General features: G+C 43.4%; 1 protein-coding gene across 1 annotated transcript in view; it reads left to right on the top strand.

Annotated features, from left to right (window-relative positions):
- The first annotated feature begins 16,828 nt into the window (after window positions 1-16,828).
- RTF1 (RTF1 homolog, Paf1/RNA polymerase II complex component) overlaps window positions 16,829-24,579 on the top strand; it is a 131,367-nt gene continuing 123,616 nt past the window's right edge. Inside the window, exons 1-2 of the mRNA XM_063438995.1 lie at window positions 16,829-17,000; window positions 21,601-21,711. Coding sequence (XP_063295065.1) covers window positions 16,923-17,000; window positions 21,601-21,711 — 189 coding nt within the window. The 5' untranslated portion in view covers window positions 16,829-16,922. The remainder of the gene's footprint in view (window positions 17,001-21,600; window positions 21,712-24,579) is intronic.

Raw genomic sequence — 24,579 nt, 5'->3', positions numbered from 1 at the left:
GCCAGGTCCCTCTAGTTTTAACCCTGCAGCTGAAAACATATGTTTCACTGAGGGTTAATCCAGCCTCTAGTGGCTGTCTCACTGACAGCCGCTAGAGGCGCTTCCGCAATTCTCACTGTAAAACTCACCGTGAGAAGACGCTGGACGTCCATAGGAAAGCATTGAGTAATGCTTTCCTATGGGCAGTTTGAATGCACATGCGGCTCTTGCCGCGCATGCGCATTCGGATCTAACGTCGGCAGGGGGAGGAGAGGTCACCAGCGCCGAGGGAGCCCGACGTTGGAGAAAGGTAAGTGGCTGAATGGGTTTTAAGGGGTGACCTCTTCTCCCCCGCCGCCGTCAGCTCCCGAGTGGAGCCGAATGCACATGCGCGGCAAGAGCTGCGCGCACATTCAATCAGTCCATAGGAAAGCAAGGGAAACATTGTGGGTGTTTTCTTACATTTTTATTATGGGGGGGGGGGGGGGTGCCACACTCAGGGTCCGCCCCGGGTGCCAAATGCTCTAGGTACGCCCCTGTACACAGTATCCAGGATGTGAAGTGTTTGGCACTTTTTGGGGGATCGTTCAGCACCCAGAGGGAGAGAGAAATATGGGAGGTCAAGCCAATATGCCAGTTTAAGGCCTTAAGAGAGACAGTGAATTTATTTCACAATATAACTTTACTAATTAATAATATTTCTACAAACCCTGGATTACTGCAGTGAACTGATTTCAAATGGAAAATATTCAACAATTTCCTGTATCTGGCATGTGTCTAATTGTTTTATTGTCCCCCTATCCAGGGAGTGGAGTGATCAGGGATGCTCTGACCAAACTGATTTTATCTGTTTGATCTCTGTAGAACTGGCTAATTTACTGCAGAGAACATTCTTTAATACCCTGTGTCTTTCATGCCTCCCTCTCCCCCTTCCTTGTTTTCTCTCTCAAAGTCGTTAACTATGATTTGTTATTAGGAATTGTGTTTTAGTGGTATAATTTTAACTCTACTTGTTTCCTGTTTTTCAACGGCTAACATGGTACTATTTTAACTATTTTACTCACCAGCTCGCTGCTGCACAGCTGGCTCTTCCGTATCCACAGCACCAAGACTCGGGACAGCCTCTGAAAGGAGCCCGTCTTTGAGACGAGTCTGCCACTCATTGAATCCCACAGCGGACTGCAACATCTTCCTTTTCACCGCCGCCTTGCAATCATAGTACCTGTAAAAAACAGCATTAGTTATTAAGTACATACGAAATTGACAAAACATTAACAATAACCTCTTATTAAAAACATGATGGCTTGCTTCCACTATCAGGTTAGCCTTCACACTGACTGGGGAGTATAAGATTAAATAATAATCTGGGTAGAATTTTCCAATAACATTTCTTTTTAAACAGTCTAGGTTTTTAAAGACTGACATTAGAAGTTGCATTGAGAACTGAAACAAAGATTCAAAGAGCAGGTTTATTCTACATTAAACCTAGGCAGACATTAATTTACATTTAACCAAAATGCACTTAAAATTTTTTTTTTTTCAAAACACTCCTTGCACCATAACCACTACAGCATGGTTTGACTACCATCACTGGGGCAGATTTAGGGCACTCCTTGTACAATAACCAGTGTTCTGTTTTGGTAACGGTTCTCGCAGTATTCTTTTAAACACAGTTGCATCATATCCACTGTGTGGCTGAATCTGGAGTTTCAAATCTTAGAAGAGCTCCTGTGTTGTCTTTGAGAGAGAGAGGGGGAAAACAAAAACAAAAAACACCACAACCACCTCGTCAAATTGCATTAATTTTCCACACAGTCTTAATTTTCCAAGCAAGAAGATATGGGCTCACAACCGTGATCATCAGTTGAGACTAAGGTTAATATAATTTCTGTGTGTAATGTAGTAAATCCAAAAGTGCATTAATGACACACCCATCTATATCTAGAGTGATAAAATTACAAGAACATGCAACTCCTCCCTACCATTACCGAAGAGGTAAATGTAAAAAAACACAAATGAAAATTAGTGAAGCCAATTCAAAAAGGTCACACAATATGTGCACCCAGTTTTAAATAGTGCAGATATACATAACACACGTGGGGGGAACCAAAATGTGTGTTTGAAAGTGTCAACAAATATGTTGAGTGGTAGTCTTATTACAAAAAAATAAAAAGTTGTAACTGTGACAGAAAAGGGTTTTTAAAAGAGTCAAAATTGTGCTGTAGGTAAGCTACTTTAAACTGATCTTTAGAGTAATTATGTGTCTGAACATCAACACTAGTGCTAGTGACTTGACCTAATCAGGAGGTGCCATGAAAATATGCAAGAACAAAAATTAAAACCCCAAACATTACATTAAAGGAAAACTCCAGTGCCAGGAAAACAATCAGTTTTCCTGGCACTGGAGGTTCCCTCTTCCTCCCACCCCCCAATCCCCAGTTGCTGAAGGGGTGAAAACCCCTTCAGTCACTTACCTGAGGCAGCGCCGCTCCTCCTTCTTACTCCGTCGGCCGGTGGGCGAGACTGATCCCGCCCACCGGCCGAGGAGACCTCATGCGCATTAGCGCTCCCCATAGGAAAGCATTGAAAAAGATTTTCAATGCTTTCCTATGAGGAAATGAGCGACGCTGGAGGTCCTCACACAGCGTGAGGACGTCCAGTGACCCTCTAGCACAGATAATCTGTGCTATGATCCAGGAAGTGCCCTCTAGTGGCTGTCTAGTAGACAGCCACTAGAGGTGGAGTTAACCCTGCAAGGTAATTATTGCAGTTTATAAAAAACTGCAATAATTACACTTGCAGGGTTAGGAGTAGTGGGAGTTGGCACCCAGACCATTCCAATGGGCAGAAGTGGTCTGGGTGCCTCGAGTGTCCCTTTAAAGTGTCAAGTGGCAAGTCAATGATTGATTTAGTGTAAGTTTCACAAACACTCCCCGATTTATGTTGCATAGCCTGTGCATAGGACATACTGTGGGATTTTAAAGGACCACTATAGGCACCCAGACCACTTCAGTTTAATGAAGTGGTCTGGGTGCCAGGTCCAGCTAGGATTAACCCTTTCTTCTATAAACATAGCAGTTTCAGAGAAACTGCTATGTTTATAATAGGGTTAATCCAGCCTCTAGTGGCTGTCTCATTGACAGCCGCTAGAGGCGCTTCCGCGCTTCTCACTGTGATTTTTTGTGGCCTAATATCAGATATTGTTATTGTCACCCCCTTCTTACTCTTTCATCCCCCTGTCACCACCCTTTCACCCTGTCACCCCCACACCCTGTCACCCCTCCCTTACTGTCACCTCACTTCGTCACCCCCCACACTACGTTAACCCCCTCTCACTTTGTCACCCCCCTCTTACTGTCACCTTACCATCACCCCTCACACTGTCACACCCCTCATTCTGTCACTCACCCTTACTCTGTCACCCATACTCTCACCCTGTCACCCCCTCTTACTGTCACCTCTCTTCATCAACCCCCCTTACTCTGTCATCCACCCTCACCCCCTCATCCACCCTCTCTTCATCAACCCCCCTTACTCTGTCATCCACCCTCACCCCCTCACCTCATCAACCTCCCTCTCACACTATGTCACCCTCCCCACACGGCCACCACTCTCCGCACTCTGACACCTCCTTCAATACAACCCTCAACACTCTGGCACCCTCCTGCTCTTTTACACTCACCCTACCACAGTTACCCCTTTATTCACCCCCGAAGGCAATCATTATACACACAGTCATAAAACATAGCTTCGACATAAACTCAGTGCCAAAGGCCACAGTCAGTACACAAACATACACATGCTCAGAGAAACATACATACAGATACAAGGATACTCACTGTCAGACACACACTCAGGTAGACAACGCAACGATGTAAACAGAGACTAGCTCTGTGTATCCAGTGCTGCAAGCTCCCCCATCAATCTACAGCTTCTTATACACAAAGTCAACTGCTATTTGTTCTTCAATAATGGTGTTCTTCGTGGGGGCCTCATGTATGAGTTTCGCCTAAGGCCTCGCCAAGTCTAGAGCCGCCACTGCAGTACAGCCCTTCAGTATCCAATAGTCTCTTATGCAGGGACTCCTCAAAGGGGTTTGCTCCTTCCCTCTGGAACTGTAAAAATAAAAAATATAGTTACAACTCACCAAATCGTAACCAGAAAGCATATTACAATGTAATTATTTTATATTATTACAAACGACAATTTCAATGTTGAGGATTGGAGGCGTAGAATAGAAAGAATGATCGAGCACTTTCAATTTTGAATAAAAGCATCTCTGTGCTTACAGTGTAAGCAGTGTTTAGGTGATACGGTCGCAGTTTAAGCAGTGTGTAGACGATACGGTCACAGTGTAAGCAGTGTTTAGGTGATACGGTCACAATGTAAGCAGTGTTTAGGCGATATGGTCACAGTGTAAGCAGTGTTTAGGTGATACGGTCACAGTTTAAGCAGTGTTTAGGTGATCCGGTCACAGTGTAAGCAGTGTTTCGTCGATACAGACGTTTCATTCTCCACAATCACAGTACTTTTGGTTACCTTATAAGTATTACAGTGACTCACATTGGTTGAATTGGCACATGAATACACATGTGAGCAGTAACGCCATGTCAAGGCTTCAACCCTTGTTACGGACCACACACACACCATACTTTTCATTCATACGCATTCGGTATTCCAGATGTTTTGGACTACACCTACCATAATGCTGGCAAAGATGTAATTCACAGCATCTGGACTGCCTAAGGTTACCTACCTCTGATCACAGTACACAATGTTGAAGTCGCCGTGCAAACAGGAGAAACTTGTCACATGTCAGATGGCACTTCAATAATCCACCCTGGATGTGAGCCTCAAACATGGGCTTCTTCATTTCTCTTTATGTACTTTGTGCCCCATAGGAGAACATGTGTGTCAGAGTTGTGACACACATAAAAATATAATGGTTAGAGTAAAATGGCACAACAGACACAGTGCATGCAGACTTGTGTGCCACATATTTACAGCAGACAGACACAAAGATTGTGAGAGACACACCGTATTAAATATAAGAATTGGGAGTATTATACATACACAATGCACAAAGACACGGAGATTATAGAATTCGGTGACAGATGGATTTGGTTGCAGATGTGGGGCAGTCCCTCTGGCTTGGGTGCAGTTTTTGAGTGTTTGGAGCGAGACTGACCTGATAGATGCACTTGAGGATCGGACACCGCGCATGCGCACTCAGGGGTAGGGAGATTTCTCAGAGGAACAAATGACCATCAGATTTCTATACCCCTGAGTGCGCACGCGCGGTGTCCGCAGGCCAGCCACAGCTGATTGTGTGCGCGCGTTGTGGGGTAGGGAGATTTGACAGTGAAAGGGACCATCAGATCTCCCTACCCCCATACTGCGCATGCGCGGTGTCCATGCGCGAGGCTGTCCTGGCTGGGTCGGCGCGTGCACAGTGTGGGGCAGGGAGATCGGATAAATGCTCGTGTAAGAGCTCTCCCTGGCCACTGGTGCACTGGCACTGGCCCGTTACATCCCCTACCTCACACCCCCTCTTGTGGCTCCAGGCGCAGTGTGTCCTGGTGGACAGCTGATTGCTTTCGCACATGCGCAATGGGTGGCCTCTTCTCCCCGTACTGTGGCTGAAAATTTCCTCTACCTGATCTTCTGCACCTGTGCGGCACTGCACTCCTCCTCCTCCAGCTGGGAAACGTCACTTCCGGTGCGGCCGCGTCACAGGAAGTGAAGCGGGTATAGAATTCTGACAAGGTATAGTAAAAGGAAGCGGCTAGTTCCTATCCAGTAGAAGGACGCTGGTGACATCCCCTTGGTGTAAGTGGGTCTCTCCCTCCCATCCCCTCGGTGTGAGTAGGTCTCTCTCTCCCATCCCCTCGGTGTGAGTAGGTCTCTCTCTCCCATCCCCTCGGTGTGAGTGGGTGTCGTGCTCTCTCTCCCATCCCCTCGGTGTGAATGGGTGTCGTGCTCTTTCTCCCATCCAATCGGTGTGAGTGTGTGTTGTGCTCTCCCTCCCATCCCCTCGGTGTGAGTGTGTGTCGTGCTCTCCCTCCCATCCCCTCGGTGTGAGTGTGTGTCGTGCTCTCCCTCCCATCCCCAAACAATAACTGTCTAGTCACATGGGTATATTAATCTAATAGATTAAATCAAGACTCAACAAATCCCAGGCGCCAGATCGCCATGGCGACTAGGAATTTTCTCTTAGCGCTTGGATATTTGTCAATGCGTTCAGGGGGCTGGGTGAGAATGGAGGCAGCAGCGAAGGAGCTGTGATATTGTTGCTCTGCTGTGATGCCGGAAGCCGGCCAGCGAAGAGCCAGAGCAACCCCACACTGGACCCGAGGGAAAGGAACGTAGGGAGGCTGGGTGCCAATAAATTAAAAAAAACTAATCATTTGTAAGTGTGCGAGAGAATGTGTGTGTGTGCCAGTATTATTATTAGTATTTTTATAAATCCCCAACAAATTCTGCAGCACTGTACGATAGGTGTGTGTCTGTCAGTGAGTGTCAAATTAGTGAGTGTGTGTCTGTCAGTCACTGAGTGTGTGTGTCTGTCAGTGGGTATGTCTGAGTATGACTGGCGCCCTCACCTTTTTTCCCACGCTGTGTTGGCTCGCAGTGGCTGGCCCTGACTCAATGGCTAATAATCATTCTTGATGATCTCAACCAGTCCATTGCTTCCCATAGGATAGCATTAGGAGACTACTGCGCATGCGTGGCAAAAATGACTCACTGCGCCAATCAGCATCTACTCATAGAGATGCACTTTCTCTCAAAAGGCAGTGTTTACATTGAAAACCCTGCAGGAACAAGCTATAGACACCAGAATCACAATATTAAGTGTTGGAAAATGTCCTGTCCTTGATGATCAGCAGAATTACTTGCCATGGTCTTATAGTTCTAACCAAACTGTGCCACAACCTCAAGTATTTGGAGACACTCTTGATAGACCATACAAAGGAGGCTGATTCAGAAAATGTACAACATTTAATAAACAGAACACCGTTTATAAATCTTATGCAATAAGGGGGGGGGGGGGGTGGTCTAGTGGGAGTATCATTAGTTACCAATCAAATATTGACAACTATTAACTAACTGTGCGTGGCAGATTCTCAATTTCAGAAGCCAAATGTGCTGTGTGAAGAATAAAACCAGTGCAATGGATTTTATAAATACAAGAGCCAATGCACCTCTTCTCACTTTCCTGACACTTATGGCTGTCGCTCCCTGGACAAAATCACCCTCTATGAGTCCACGACAAATGAAAAAATGTTGGAGTCAGAAACGAACCAGACCAGTACCCATAAACTAAACAATAAATATAGGTATATAATGACACTACGGAAGTCAAAAGAAGAAAAGAAAATCTCAGCATTAACAGTGGGTTTATGTGAATTTTATTTCAAAGCAATGAAATGAATATGGGTGTTGTATCTAATCACAGTGCCATATATCCTCCCTCACCTTACGTTGTGGTGGAATCTCAGTAAAAATAAATTTACTAGGACAAGATTGCCACGTGGTATGTGCACTTGCATATGTTGATGTATCGGTCGGTTGGTTGCACGTGGCAACGATACAATCAGTAGTGTAAGGAGCAAGTGCAGGAATACAGGATATACGAGTATTTCCCCTAATCCATTGTGCTGGGCAAGCCATGTGGTCAAACAGGAATTTAGTCTCTATTCGGTTGATGGATAAGAGTATGTGTAGGTTGAACTGATTATGGGAGGAGCTACATGCCTATATAAGGGACCTACACTGTATGATCAGGACTCAGACTTTGCTGTTTTTTGGTGACATTAGTCCCTCTGAGTCCCGGTCAGTGAATCGCATAAAGAATCTCTTCTTTCCTGAAGAAACCTGTGTCCATCTCTCTGTGCTCGGCTTCTGTCAGTTTCTCCGGTATCATTTGGTGCATTGGCCGGGAAGCTCATCGTTCAACGGTAGCTGAGAAGCAGAGGCGTGAGACGGTCTATCTTTGCCCACGCTCTCTACGGCTGCACCCCTGAACTTCTGCGTGGACCTCCCTTCGTCTCGGCGCCACTGGTCTGTTGTCCAGGAGATCATCGGCCTCTACGTAGTAAGTGCTGGGGTGTCCCCGTCGATGAGTGTGAACTCAGGTTCAGGAACGAGGAGGTAAGAAGACCACTGTTTTAGACGGTGGACCCACTAGGTGTATTGGATACCGATTGTGCGGTAGGCCCATAAGGGGTTATTTGTGTATGGAATCTGCCCCCTCCAGTGGAGGGAAGGAGCGAAGGCGCACCGCTCGTAATTAAACGCCCTGTAGTCAGCCCGTTTAATTTTGGTTTGTAGTCAGGCTGGGTTCTGTGTAAATAGCCCAAGCCGGACACCGGTGTCTTGTCTAGACTAGCGTTCTAGGGTGTATATTATGTTCACTAGGTCGGAGGGACCGGGAGACTAAGCGGCGTCTGTGTAAATTCGGTCCGCTAGATCTCAACCTATCTTGGCTAAGTGGGAAGGCGTGTAAATTTGGAACCCACTAGATTTTTGATACAGTATATAGACTAAGAGGGTGCTGTTGTAAATTCCGCCCTCTAGTTCGCTATATGTGGTGCTTGGGCAGCGTGGCTAACCAAAACGGATGTAAATAGTTTTAGGTAGTCCATCGAGGTACTGGCCAATAGATTAGTTGGGAATTATAAATGTGTTAAAGATTGTTGTAGTAGCGTGTATATCTTGCTAGATAGCGTGAGCTCTGCCGTCTAGCGAGAGTGTGAATAGTGTGTAACTGTATTATAGCGCACGGTACCATAACCATGTATAATAACTACTGATACTGTAAATAACTACTAATAACTGTCGTCTATGTTGTATGTTTAACACCATAACCACTATTAATTGAACTGTGACTTTAAATTGTACTCTAACCAATGCTAACCGTACTATAACTACTGTTTGTAAAGACGATGTTACTGGGGTATGTTATAGACGGGTAATTCAGATATAGGGAATTATAGCGTGGGTGACTGTATAGATTCGCCAAGAGGCGCAGTAATAGTTATTTAGTGACTGGTGTAACAGCTGTGTGTATACGGGAATTCCCTGAGTGTTTTGTTGTGTGCGTTTCGCTTAGTAACTGGACCACGTGGTGCTGTTGCCGAGGGAACGGGTGTGACCGTTGGAAGTGTGTTTGTTTGGTTTCTGTTGTAGACGACGCTTCATTGTTAGTATGGGTGCGTCAGATTCAAAGATTATGGATCCCTTAGGATGTATGTTGAAAAACTTTAAAAAGGGGATACACTGTGTATGATTTTGGGGTAAAGATGTCTCCAACACGCCTGACTATTTTATGTATTAGGGAATGGCCTACTCTGGTGGCTGCATGGCCACCACGTGGCAGTTTGGATCCTAATCTGGTACAGCGTGTACACGTGGCTGTATCAGGTAGGCCTGAACTTTACGGCCAGTTTCCGTATATATTGATTGTTGGAAGCAGGCCGTAAATGACTTGCCAAAATGGATGCGGGTATGCCACGAGGAACAATGTCTCCTCATGGTGGCCAGAACTCGCTTGTCCACTAAGGCCGTAATTACGCCCATTTTGGACACGCCTCCTGAATCCGAGATCCCCATGCCGCCCCCTTACTCCTCCTCCACAGGAAGAGGAAGAGGAGGTACTTTTGGTAACGCTACTCCCCTTGCCCCGTTGTCCCCTCCTACTTCCTCCTCTAGCTCAGAGCCCAGTCCTCTTGTTTTAAACCCTCCCCTTCCGGTACCTACCTCCGTTAACCCTACCTATCCAGATTTGACGTCATATCTAGTTCCTGGTCAGGCTCCTCCTAGCCCGGCCCGGAATATTTTACTCACTGATCTCCCCCTCAGTAAAGCGTCCCCTTCCCCTCGTCTTACTACCCCTCGACCGGAACCCCTAACTGACATTTCTAAACGAAGCCCCATACTAACCCGACAACTGACCGGTACTCTCCAACCCCGACATTATCAAATGCCTCTCCGACTGACACCAGGCCCGACACACATTAACGGTGACGGCCAGTTACAACACGCTGATCCTGTATTCGTCTATGTTCCCTTCACTACTACTGATCTATTTAACTGGAAGACCCATAACTCCTCATACACCGATAAACCTCAAGCCATGACGGATTTGTTTACCTCCATAGTCTAGACACATAATCCCACTTGGGCTGATTGCCAGCAACTGCTTATGACATTGTTTAACAACAAGGAAAGGACACGGATAAACCAAGCGGCAATTAAAGCGCTGGAAGAAGTGGCCCGTACACAAAATCAGGCCAACCCAGCAGCATGGGCCGCAGCACATTATCCAAATACTGATCCGGAGTGGAATGTCAATGGCGCAGATATGGCCCATTTAAAAGCATACAGGGACGCTATTATTGTTGGCATGAAAGCCAGAGGAAAAAAGGCGATTAATATGTCTAAGACGGCTGAGGTATTGCAGAAATGTGATGAATCGCCCAGTGCCTTTTATGACCGATTATTGGAGGCATACCAGTTGTATACCCCCTTTAATCCAGAGGCTCCTGAGAATTCCTGAATGGTTAACTCTGCCTTTGTCAGCCAAGCCTACGGAGATATAAAGCGCAAGCTACAGAAGTTAGAAGGGTTTGTAGGGATGTCCATAACCCAACTAATGGAAATAGCAAATAAGGTCTATTTGAATAGGGAGACAGAGACGAAGAAGGAGGAAGAGCGAAAGATGTGAAGGAAAGCGGATATGCTAGCGGTAGCTATCGCAGGCGTAGATAGAAGGGAAAAGGAAGCGTATAGGGGAACGGATAAAGGCGAGAATAAGTGGAATGGGGAGCCTTTGAGTAGGAACCAATGCGCGTACTGTAGGGAAGAAGGGCATTGGAGAAGTGAGTGTCCACGGAGGGAACAATATGAGAGAGACAGACCTAGGGCAGGGTATAGTAATAATTATAGAGGCAGAGCGAGAGGCCCTGGAGGAAATAGTGGGAATAATAGAGGAAGTATTAGTGGAGATAGATATTACCCAGCAGCGCAGAGACCCCGAGAGAGAGAGGATAGGGACTTTGTGGGTTTGGCTGACACAGTCATGGAAGACTATTGATACCGACCGGGCTCAATCCCCCTTGGCCGAGCGGAGCCTATGGTCGATGTAGCAATAGGGGGAAAAAGGAGTCCTTTCATGATTGACACTGGTGCTGAACATTCGGTGGTGACTGACCTAGTCGCTCCTCCTTCAGGAAGAACTATCACCGTAATAGGAGCAACTGGAAGGAGTGCCGCTAAACCGGTTCTTAAAAGTCGACTCTGTACATTGGGAGGCCACATAGTGAAACACCAGTTCCTTTATATGCCTGAATGTCCAGTCCAACTGCTAGGACGTGATTTGTTGTCGAAATTACAAGCACAGATAACATTTCTACCTAACGGAACAACATCTTTGAAGTTCAATGGACCCTCAGGTATAATGACAATATCTGTACCAAAGGAAGAAGAGTGGCGACATAAAGTGTTGACTAGCCAAACCCCTAAGAGTGATGAATCCTTCTCCAATATACCAGGAGTGTGGGCAGAGAATAACCCACCAGGACTTGCTCGTAATATCCCACCAATTCGTATCGAACTAAAGCTTGGGGTTTATCCAGTAAGCCTGAGACAATATCACATTCCACAAAAGGCCAAGAAGAACATACAATCTTATTTGGATAAGTTCATAAGGTATGGTATCCTAAAATTCTGTACTTCCCCCTGGAACACCCCATTGTTGCCTGTTCAAAAGCCCGGTACAGATGAGTATCGCCCTGTGCAGGACTTGAGAGCAGTCAATGATGCAATGATGTAAGTATACATCCAGTTGTGCCCAATCCATATAACCTGCTTGCTTTATTCCGGGCGGGGTAACCTATTTCACTGTTTTGGATCTCAAAGATGCCTTCTTTTGCCTACAAATTGCTGCGGAAAGCCAGTGTATCTTTGCATTCCAATGGGAAAATGCTGTAACGGGCTCGAAACGCCAGATGACTTGGACAAGACTGCCCCAAGGGTTTAAAAACTCACCTACCCTATTTGGATCAGCTTTAAGTCAAGATCTACTGGATTTCAAGTCCATCCCAGGAGAGTGTGTACTATTACAATACGTAGATGATTTGTTGATAGCGGCAGTTACAAGAGAAATATGTCAGCAAGCAACATATGATTTACTGCACATTCTTTGGAAGGCAGGATACAAGGTGTCCAGGAAGAAAGCCCAGTTGTGTCAGCCAACTGTCAAGTATCTGGGATTCCATATCTCTGAAGGTCAAAGGATAATGGGGCCTGAGAGAAAAGAAGCTGTATGCCAAATACCAATACCCAAGAATAGAAGACAAGTGCGGGAATTCTTGGGGGCAGCAGGCTTCTGTAGGATATAAATTCCCAGTTATGCGATATTGGAAAACCTTTTTATGTGGCTATAAAAGGTACAGAACATGATCCCTTCCTGTGGACACCCGAACAGCAGAAGGCATTTGAAGATGTTAAGAAGGCATTGATGAGCGCCCCAGCATTAGGTCTACCTGATCATACACGTCCATTCTACTTATACGTACATGAGCAAAGAAGAATGGCTGTGGGAGTATTGACACAGTACTTGGGATCATGGCAACGACCTGTTGCATATATGTCCAAACAACTGGATGCAGTGGCCAGTGGTCTTCCACCTTGTCTAAGAGCTGTAGCTGCCGCCGCCCTGCTGGTAGCCGAAGCTGATAAGCTCACTCTGGGTCAGGAACTCTACGTGCGAGTCCCGCACGCAGTACAGACGTTGCTAGACTATAAAGGCAATCATTGGTTTAGTAATAGCCGCATGACTAAGTATCAAGCTATGTTATGTGAAAACCCGAGAGTGCATCTAGAGACTGTTAATACCTTGAATCCAGCTACCCTTTTGCCACAACCTACTGATACCACCATGTGTAACCCAGTCCATATACTTATTAATAATCCTGAAAAGTTTATAGATAGTTTCGGAAACTTATTTGGGTTCCAGATATATGGGACAGGTTTGGATCCTGGGACAATATTATTTATAGGGATAGAGACCGATACTGTGGCAGCCCAGACTCATCAGGTTTTCCATTCTTTCTACGAGGAGATGAGTGTAGAGAATAAGATCCCCCATAATGCTAAGAACTTGTTTATTGATCTAGCCGAGAGTATTGCTGGTAGTCTTAATGTAACCAAGTGCTATGTGTGTGGAGGTACTAATATGGGAGACCAATGGCCCTGGGAAGCAAAGGAGGTAATGTATTCCGGTTCTGAGACAATTGAACAGATAACATCTTCTCAAGCTGATTATCAAATGAGTGTTAGAGGTAAATCTGAGTGGCGATTAAATACCTCCATTATAGGTTATGTTTGCATAGCAAGGCAAGGAATAATGTTTAATACATCTGTAGGAGAATTAACTTGTCTAGGGCAAAAAGCTTATGATGATGATACAAAGAATACAATTTGGTGGTCAGCTTCAAATGTCTCAGAACCACCTAACCCGTTTGCAAGTTATACCAATTTAAAGGATGTGTGGTTTGACCTATCTGCTACATCGAGTTGGAAAGCCCCAGCAAATTTGTACTGGATCTGTGGTAAGAAAGCCTATTCGGAGTTACCACAGGACTGGGAAGGGGCATGTGTGTTAGGTATGCTCAAACCATCCTTCTTCTTGTTGCCTATTGAAACAGGAGAGACTTTGGGAGTTAAGGTATATGATGTGAATCATAGAAAGAAAAGGGGACCCCTAGAGATAGGTACCTGGGAAGATAATGAGTGGCCTCCCCAGCGTATTATAGATTATTATGGGCCAGCTACGTGGGCAGAGGATGGTACTTTTGGATATAGAACCCCAATATATATGCTCAACCGTATTATAAGGTTACAGGCAGTGGTTGAGATAATTACCAATGAAACATCGCAAGCGCTCAATCTCCTAGCGAAACATAATACTAGGATGAGGACAGCCGTTTACCAAAATAGATTAGCCTTGGATTACCTATTGGCAGTAGAGGGAGGTGTATGTGGGAAGTTTAACCTAAGCAATTGTTGTCTTCAAATAGATGATGAAGGGCAAGCAATAGCTGATCCTACTAGCCATATGGTTAAACTAGCGCATGTGCCTACCCAGGTATGGAAAGGGTATAATCCAAGTAGTTGGTTTGGTAATTGGTATGAGCAGTTTGGAGGACTTAAGGCATTGGTAGGTGGAGTCATGCTAATTGTGATGCTGTGCCTTCTCCTACCATGTCTGATTCCTTTGGTAGTTAGGTCTGTGCAGAGCATTACAGAGAATATAGCAGAGAGAAAGGCTGCTGCACAGATAATGGCTATATATAGGTATGAGGCTCTAAATCAGGAAGAATTAGTACAGGAAGAGGAATGTTGAGGGATTCGTATCTTTAGGGAGTCGCAAAGTCTGGTCTGGTTCATGGCAACTTGAGGTGTAAGCAAACTATGGTTAAGTGATGCATCTGAAATTGTGAAATATCAGAAGAATCAAAGGGGGGAATGTGGTGGAATCTCAGTAAAAATAAATTTACTAGGACAAGATTGCCACATGGTATGTGCACTTGCATATGTTGATGTATCGGTCGGTTGGTTGCACGTGGCAACGGTACAATCAACAGTGTACTGAGCAAGTGTAGGAATACAGGATATACGAGTATTTCCCCTCCTCCATTGTGCTGGGCAAGCCATGTGGTCAAACAGGAATTTTGTCTCTATTCGGATGATGGATAAGAGTATGTGTAGGTTGAACTGATTATAGGAGGAGCTACATGCCTATATAAGGGACCTACACTGTGTGATCAGGGCTCAGACTTTGCTGTTTTTTGGTGACATTAGTCCCTCTGAGTCCCGGTCGGTGAATCGAATAAAGAATCTCTTCCTTCCTGAAGAAACCTGTGTCCATCTCTCTGTGCTTGGCTTCCGTCAGTTTCTCCGGTATCAATTGGATGGATTTCAAGCTACCCAATCAGAGTGCTCTGTGTCATTTTACACAGCGTGGAAAAGTTCTTTGGAATTTTCCCATGCTGTGTAAAGTGACAAAGAGCACTCTAATTGGCGTAAACCAGCCAATCAGAGTGTGCTTAGCCTAATTGCAGGGCGGGGCAAGGCTTTTTGCGCTCGTTTTTTTTTTTTGGGGGGGGGCCTTTTTTGGAGCTGAAAAATTAAGATTTTAGAAAAAAGAAGACGTCAAATGGTAAGTTTAATTTTTCTTTACAGGTTAGTTTTTTTATTACCCCCTCACTATTTTTTAGGGTGAGGGGGGTAACTTTTTTTGGGGGGGTGCAGGGGTGGGTGACTAGGGGCTTGGGGACCCAGCAGGTCCCCCCCCCCCATTGTAACTTATGGCCACCGCGCAGGGGTGGGGGCTGGATAGTAGATTTTTTTTTACAGTGAGCAGCTATAGGCTGCTCACTGTTTAGTGGACATGCCCCTACTCGCGGTATAGCAAGTAGGGGCATTGGGGAGATTTTAATCTCCCTTGTGCTATTATGAGGGTCATATTGACCCCCATAGAGTGAGGGAGGACATGGGGGGTTAAGAAGTGGCGGGGAGCACTGATCCCTGCCGCTTCTATCTTTACATATTACATGGAGGGAGCTGCGTGCCGGTAGCTCCCTCCTTGTAACAAACTAAAGGAACGAACACTGATACACACAGTATTTGTTTGTTCGTCTGACAATGCTATTTATACATTCATTCGTCTTTCTGACGAATGAATGGATGAAATTCCCGTTTGCATGTCCAAGTGTTTCACTGGGCATGTGCGGGAATCTCACAGCGCTATCTAGTGTGGGCAGATTACGAGTCCCAAGGGACATCATCTATCAACACAAAGATGGCGGCGCCCTGAATATAGATTGGGGCATAAAATAAAGAATAAAAAATAGGTAATATGGGGGCTTAGGGGCATTTGGGGGTGACTATGGGGTCAGTTAGATCTAGTGAAGTCGGGAGGGGGGTTAAAAAACAAAAAAACAGGATTCGGCCATGACATTAAGGGACCTGTGTGAGCTGGCGCTATAAAGGTCCTTTTGCTGGATAGGAACTAGATTTCTCACTGTGAGCTGTCTAGTTCCTATCCCTGTAAAGGACCATTGTTAGCTGAAGGTATAGACGTCCCTTAGCAGTATAGGAACTAGGTATTACTATCCATGTAAGGGACCTGTGTAAGCTGGAGCTATAAAGGTCCCTTTGCCGAGTAGGAACTAGATTTCTCACTGAGAGCTGTCTAGTTCCTATCTTTTAAGAGGACCTGAACACTATGGAGCAATAGATCCTTTAGCAGGATAGGAACTAGCTCTCTCAGTGTGAGCAGGATAGTTCCAATCCCTATACAGGACCTGACCACTAGGGGCAAAAAGGTCCTTTAGAAGGATAGGAACTAGCTCTCTCAGTGAGAGCAGGATATTTCCTATTCCTATACAGGACCTGATCACTAGGGTCAAAAAGGTCCTTTAGAAGGATAGGGACTAGCTTACTCACACTGGGCAATCTATTTCCTATCATCAGAAAGGACAGGGTCCTTCTAATTGATAGGAACTAGTCGCAAACTAAAAGGTATAGTAAAATGATAGAACACCGGCTACTAAATTGACGATTTGCTTTTCTAAAAACAGCAATTTTGACCACAAATTAAAGTTCAATTCCCAACCCCGCTTACATTTATTTCCCCTGGTTTGAATAGACACGAACGGCGCTTTTACTCGTGACATTTGACGCTTATTATTGAAAACATGAGTTAAAAATTCTTTCCCGCCTAACACGTGCTACGACTACTTCCGGCGGAGTGACGTCAAGGAGGTCAAAGAACGAGGGGCGGGGCACGGAACGGAAGTTTTAATGCGCATGCTCTCTGCTCTTTGTGTGCGAGTTGCTGGCCTCAGTTCTTTGGTCTGAGCTCGGGAAACACAACCATGGTGAAGAAACGGAAAGGTCGGGTAGTTATCGATTCTGACTCAGAAGACAGTGGCAGCGATGAAAACTTGGAGCAGGTAAGTTACAGTGAGGTAAACATTCGATGGCCGTAATGTTGGTATTTATCTAACTTGTCTTGGGCCCTGAGTTCTTGCATTCACATTGCATATACAGTATTTGCGTCCAACGCACTTTAATGTGTGTATATTTTTTATTTTATTGCTTCCTGAATAATTTGAGTTATGCGTACACTTCGGTTTGCACTCAATTGGTAGACACTGTTAGTTACATTTCTTTCCATACATGCCTTTCTTTCATGTATAACCTAGGGTTTTTATTTCAGTTTAATGTCCTGATACTAGCTATAAAATGTTTTTGTTCTATCCTTGTGTTAGGAGCCTTATACTCCCATTGCCTTTAGGCTTTGGATACACGTACACCTCTAGTAAATTTTATGTAGTCTGACACCCGATGTGTACTGCTTTCACAAAGTGAAGGATAGGTTGCATTTTGGCATATAAACTCCTGAGCTTGTGTGTATATTCTGCTGTAATAATACACGTGAGTGATTCTTTGTAATGCCATTAACAATAATATAATCGCTAAGATGAGGTTCTCATAGACCAATGTATTTTCTATATGCATGTTTATAAGGTAATTTTGATCTCAGATCAGTCTTGGTTTGTAGAAAACTGTTTTCCTTCAAACCAGGTTTGTCTGAGGAAAGCCCCCTCCCTCACTCTTCCGTTGTGTGTATGTGTATATATAAATGTTTTTTTTTTTTTTTTATTTCTCACTTTTTTTCAGAATTTTAGATTTCAAACGGTTACTCCAAGCATCATAATCACTTGACTGGTTTAAGTGGTAATATGTTTCATTCTGGATCTGCTTCATTCTGAAATGCAGTGTATATTATTGCATAGGTGTAACGCCACCTTTGTGACTGACCATCTGGCACCCCTAGTGGGTGCCTCTGCCAATCGCTGCTTCCTAGTCTCCGCGAGTACTATAAGCACTGCACACCGTAAGTACCTTAGCTGCTGCAGCTTGGCTGGGATTTCGCTGTCCTCCACCCATCCTGGACCGTAGACAAGAATCCTTCTTCCAGTGGGTGGACCTCTCCTCCTCCATAGGGTATAGCAGTCTGGCTGTGTATCTCTTATAAGAGCTAGTGATTATAGCTAGTTTAGGAATCCAAAGAGCAATCCCAGGAGCAGGGCTTATAGCTGATATAGCAGTTCCCTACACCAAGAGACAAGACTCTGTGTTGATGGTGAAGTAAGACTCCTTTTAATGGTGCCACACTCGTCTTTTTATGACAATCCTCATGCAAGGGGCACTCCCACATGGACCTTGTGGGGAACTCTGTTACAAAGTCACAGACCAATAAAAACAGTGTTGCAATGCATGACACTCCCACATACAATACAATAAGCCTTCCCCTTTACTTGGGACATAATTGAGTCAAGCACTAAACTAAACTCTATTATCTCCCAACACATTTTTACAAAAGTCAAAAACACATAATATCCCCACAAATGTTACATCCCCATATAGCCCTGCTCTGGGTGATTTTTGGATATGTTGGTCACCCAGATCATTTCAGGAATTTCCTGGAAGTCCGTTTTTATCGACCGCACGCATAGTCCCATGCCCAAAACGGTTCCATAGAATCGCGGCCAAGTGCCACTGGGGGACTGACTGGGAACCGCAAAGTCTTCATACTGAAAATAGTTCCAGGGCATTTGCGGATAAGTCCTCCTGAAGTCTATTCGCGGTTTTGGTCCATGCGAACGGCCGCTAGGGGGCTAGGGTTCAGTTCTATGTGCACGAATGGAAAGTACCGAACAAGGGGGAATAAAATAAGGGTCTTTACAGTCGTTGACTTGGCCCTTAGTCTTTTCGCAAGAGGCTGGCCAGCAGGCCCTTTCAAGCACCCGTGACAAGGTTCAGTTCGTCACAACCGTAAGCAGTGTTTTTAACCTGCTCAGAACGAGCAGGTCCTCCAAGCCAATGAATCATTGGCTTTAAATCTGTAGAACCAGGATGCGAATCACCCAGTACACAGCAGGACCTTTAGAGAGAAACTGTTGCAAAACTGCGTCCTATTTTGAGTATCTTGGCTATTACCACTCTAATAGTTATGCATGGAGTAATTTTATAGCGATCATTTTAAAGGATCACTCCCGCCTTCATAAATTCTGATCATTAAAGGACCACTATAGGCATCCAGACTACTTCAGCTCAATGAAGTGGTCTGGGTGCCAGGACCCCCTGGTTTTAACCATGCATCTGAAAACATAGCAGTTTCAGGGAAACTGCTGTTTTCATTAAGGGTCAATCCAGCCTCTAGTGGCTGTCTACCTAGAGGCCACTTCCGCGATTATGTGTGAAAATCACACTGAGATGACGCTGACGTTTGCACCTCTTGCCGTGCATTCTGCGCCGATGTCTGCAGGTCGAGGTGTCACCAGTGACTAGGGAGCCCGGTGCTGGATTAAGGGGTTTTAACCCCTTCAGCAGGGGGGGGGGGAAAGCGGGGACTTAATGAGCCTATAGTGCAAAAAAAGTTTGTGTTACTGGCACTCAATTGTGCCATCAGGGATTAAACCATTTTGCTGTTAATCCTTGAGGTTGGTCCTTCTACCAACTAACTTCAGAATTTTCTACTCTTTATTAATGGAGTTTGAGGAAGGATTAGCTTGGTGTCCATTAAGGGACACTATGGGCACCCAGACCACTTCAGCTCATTGATTTGATCTAGGTGCAATGTCCCTGTCCCCCTTAGTCTTGCAATGTAAAACATTGCAGTTTTGAGAAACTGCAATGTTTATATTTTTGTTATAAAACAGTCACTAGACCAAATGACACTGGATGTCCTCACATCCAGACACATGACAGCAGCCTCACTGGACCCCAGGGAAAGCCTATCCACTCCAGCTCTCCAAAAGGTAGGGAGTGAGTGTGACCATAGGAAGTGGCGACCAGTAGAGGTGTTACTAAGCAGCAATGTAAACAGTCGTTTTTTTTTTTTTTCCTGAAAAGGCTGTGTTTACATTGAAAAGTCTGAAGGGACAGGCTTTAGACACCAGAGCCACTACATTAAGCCGCAGTGGTTCTGGGGACTATAAGAATTTTATTTTTGTCGCTGAAAATTAAGCTTTGTTAGTTAAAAAAAAAAAATGCTGACTCCTAGGTTCTAAGCAAATTTGATGGGGGTAAAAAAAAATCATTGGCCGGCTTAAAAAATGTCCCAAATAGGACATGGCTGCATGATGACCAGGTGTGAAAATTCCAAGTTGGAAAACTGGAATGTGCACCCTCCAAACAAGGTCTTTTAGCCCCCCAGAGAACCCGACAAACCTATACATGAGTATCACTGTACTCCGGAGATGTTGCTGAACAAATAGTGGGGTGTTCTTTGGCAGTAACCCTTAAAGTTCTCAGTATATGTATTCTTATTCACAAATTGTATTTTTTATTTGGCATAGATTGGTGGTAAAATGATTGCATGAAAAGAGTCAAAATACCCCAAGTTTAATACCTTAAATTGTCTTCTTTTAAAATATATATACATGTGAAGGGTTATTCAAGGATTTTTGTCCTATATCAGTGTTAGAATGTAGCTTGTGTTAATTTTGAAAAATAAATGGTTTGGAAATAACAAAGTGCTATTTGTACTTATAGCCCTATAACTTTCCAAGAAAAGCTAAGAACACGTTGGCCTTGGGTATTTCTAAACTCGGGACAAAATTTAGAAATTATTTAGCACACGTGTTTTTTGGCGGTTGTAGATACGGAACAGATTTTGGGGGTCAGAGTTAGAAATATCTTATATTTTTTCTTTTTTTAAGTTTTCATATTTTATCAAAATGTTAATAGTAAATTGAAATGAAATTATGAAAATAATAGTATCATTAGAAAGACCATTTGATGGCGAGAAAAACAGTATAATGTGTGGGTTCAGTAAATGAGGAGAGGAGAATTACAGCTAAACACAAACACCGCAGAAATGTAAAGAGCCAAAGTCCTTAACGGTGAGAAAATTGAAAAACGCGCTGGTCACTAAGGGGTTAAGCATGCATGGAATAGGCATAAGGCTATCCTAGACTTAAGATAAAGCCAGTGACTAATGAAAGTATTTCGAAAATTGGGCAGAGTAGATGGGTCGAATGGTTCTTATCTGCAGTCAGTGTCAGTCTGTTTCTATGAGACTTTTAAAAAATGTATTAATTGGATGCATGTTGGCTTTATTTGCTGAATAGTGAACACAAAAAGCCACTTGAAACCAGTCCTAAAAATTGACTTTTCTGGCTGCCAGTGAGAATGGGATAGCTAGACTTATTTAAATAAAAAAAAAATGTAAATATACAAGAATTTTTATTTTTTCCAATTTAAATAAAAATTTTGACATCCTTTAACTTCTTCGGAACGTCATTTTAACCTTAATTATTACCTGAAAATTTGGTGACGCGTATTCATGTGTTGCAATGCATTCCACAGCGATAGTGAGCTCTGCTTTGGAGCCTTGTAGTTTGTATCAGAGTTAATGGTTGGTGTATTGATGATGATAAGAGCGAGATCTTTACTGTTAGAGCTGCACTGAGACATACATTATGCTTGTAAAAAGTAGGTAATAATTGTGTTTTGTTTTTTTTCTTCTCCATTCCTCTTTAGGAATTGTTATCTTTATCTAAGCGGAAGAGGAGTGATTCTGAAGAGAGGGAACAGCCTGTGAGCAAACCTGCTGCAACTTCAGATTCAGAAACTTCAGATAGTGATGATGAGGTTGGTGTCATGTGGAGATTTAAAGAGACTGTTACAGCTCTCAACCTAACATGGCTATCCAAAGCTGGACAGAATTGCATTGGTAATGCAGAAGTATAAAGTTCTTATTAACAGTGGAGCTGCATAATGGACAGACACTGCAATTATTGCCAAACTGCTTACAAAAAAGGCATGTGTTTATTCTTCTGAGGGTAGAATTGATTTCTGTAGCTATATTTTGTGTAAGAAAAATGTGTACAAAAGATTACCAAGAGACCGTACAATACTACTTAGACAGCAGTAATTGGTTGATAGTGCAAGCGGCAGGCTAGCCCAGAATTCTTCGCCTATGAGCCTACCAAAGCAAACGCCAGGGTTTTGTTAAACTGAGCAGTCCTTTTTGCAACCTTTTAGATAATGTGTTTTTTTTTTTTTTTTCGTATGTTTATATGTAAATTTAAAAAACACTCACCAAGATAACCGCTTGTTGAAGCGAAGGGGTAACTGTGTCCAGGAGCCACCTTACCATATATGTTTAAACAGTTTCACAATGATTTAACCCCTGAAGTTGTAACTTCAAGCCTCCTGGTTTCCTTTCTCTTTGCTCCCTTAGTATACAGAAGGTTTAGCCTGTCAGCCAGTGATGATGGGCTTATAGCATCAGCTTCCCATTTTAGTGGTGATGTTGCTAGACGTGCCTTGGTGCTCCTTTTAAAAAGTAAACAGTTTTAGAATGATTTGACTTGTCTTACTTCGTCGTTTGTGCTTTGCTTCCCCTCACTACTCCCTACAGGCTAGCCAGAAGCTCTGTCTGACCGAAGATTTGAGGTGTAGGGACTAGCTCAGGATAGCTAATGTAAGCTCCTAAGTAAAAGACAGAGACCTGCCATTTTTCAGATAAAGTCAGTTTTAACCCTTTTCCGACCTCAGACGTATCGGGTAAGTCTGACAAAAAAAAAATCGTTGTTAATTACCTTGGAGGTCACGATGATCATATCCCTGCAATGGGAGTCTATGGAGCTGCCAGCGGCGGACTGTCTGAGTTGTCAGGCAGTCCCCCAGGCTGCTAAATTTTCAAAAAAATTTATGTGTATGTGTGTATGTATTTTATAATATACATATATAATGCATATATATGATTTCATTATAAGTGTACTTTGAGAGATATATTCAGATATATCTCAAAATACACTTATAATGAAATTATGTATGTATGTATACATGCAGTTATTGTTATACTCAAGAGACTTTGCTGAACTCAAATATGAGCGTTTAACACCATAAAACTTATCACGACGATTACATCACCAGTAAAAGTGCAGTTTTTGTGTAAGAAAATGCAAAAAAAAAAACCAAATATGAACACTAACTTTGGCAAGCATTTGTGGCTACTAGAAAAAGACTGGACATACCCCATTTTGAATACCCTGGGTTGTCTACTTTTTCACATGTTAGGTCATGGTGGGGGTAATTTTCATTTCTGTGCTGCCATACCGTCTCAAAGGCAACATAGGCCTAGCAAACCAATCTGGCAAATTTCAATTTACAAAATCAGAAATTGGCATATCTTATGGTTTGACTCTGTAACTTTCCAAATCACCATAAAACCTGTACTTGAGGTGTACTGTTGTGCTCGTGAGACAATACTCTAAACAAATGAGTGTTTTAGAGCAGTAAAATGTATTGTACTGATATAATTGGTGAAATGGCAGTTTGTGTGAAAAATGCAACAAAAATATAAATGTTAATTTTGGCCAGGGTTTGTGACTAAGTGGCTACTAAAAAGACTGGGCATATACCACATTTTGAATACAGTGGCTTGTCTAATTTTGCAAATGATATGCCATGATGGAGTTAATTTTCATTCCTGGGCTGCTATACGGTCTCAGGCAACATCCGATCTGGCAAATTTCAATGTGCAACATGGAAAACATTTGACCCCTGTAAGTTTGCAAAAACCCATAAAACCTGTACATTGGGAGATAATGCTGAACACATTGGTGTGTTCTTTGTCAGTAACACATAACCGGAACTGTGAATCCATGCCTAAAGTACAATGTTAGAGAGAAATAACACAATAAAATGACTACCCAAAAGGTTGACAAAGACTGGTGGTAGAATTGGTTAAAATACCACCATTTGAAATACCCTAGGGTGTCTACTTTAAAAAAAATTACATTTGGGCGGCTTCAAAAATTTCCTAAATAGGACATGGAATTTTCACACCTGGTCATCATGCACCCAAGTATGAAAACTGGAATGCCACCCTCCAAATAAGGTATTTTAGCCCCCAGATAACCTGACACACCTATACATGGGTGGTATCACTGTACTCCAGAGATGTTGCCTAACAAATATTGGGGTGTTCTTTGGCAGTAACCCTTAACATTCTCAGTATATGTATTCTTAAATTGCTATGTGTGTCATAAAAAAAAGTAACCAAAGTTTAATACTTTAGGTTGTCTAATTTAAAAAAAAATATATATACATGTGAAGGGTTAGTCAGGGATTCCTGACAGATATCAGTGTTACTAGTGCTACTTGTACTTATTGCCCTATAACTTGCTAAGAACATGTTAACATTGGGTATTTTCTAAACAAAGGACAAAATTTAGAAACTATTTAGCATGGGTGTTTTTGGCTGTTGTAGATGCGTAACAGATTTTGGGGATCAAAGTTAGAAAAAGTGTGGTTTTTGATTTTTCATATTTTATAAATTTTTATAGTAAATTATATATGATGAAAATAATGGTATCTTTAGAAAGATCATTTAATGTTGAGAAAAACGGTAAATAATGTGTGGGTACAGTAAATAAGAGGAAAATTACAGCTAAACACAAACACTGCAGAAATTTAAAAATAGCTCTTGTCTTTAAAGGAACACTATAG

This window comes from Pelobates fuscus, chromosome 13 (genome assembly GCF_036172605.1).
Source record: "Pelobates fuscus isolate aPelFus1 chromosome 13, aPelFus1.pri, whole genome shotgun sequence".
Lineage (NCBI taxonomy): Eukaryota > Metazoa > Chordata > Amphibia > Anura > Pelobatidae > Pelobates > Pelobates fuscus.
Note: the sequence above shows the minus strand (reverse complement) of the source record. Positions and strands in the feature narration are given on the sequence as shown.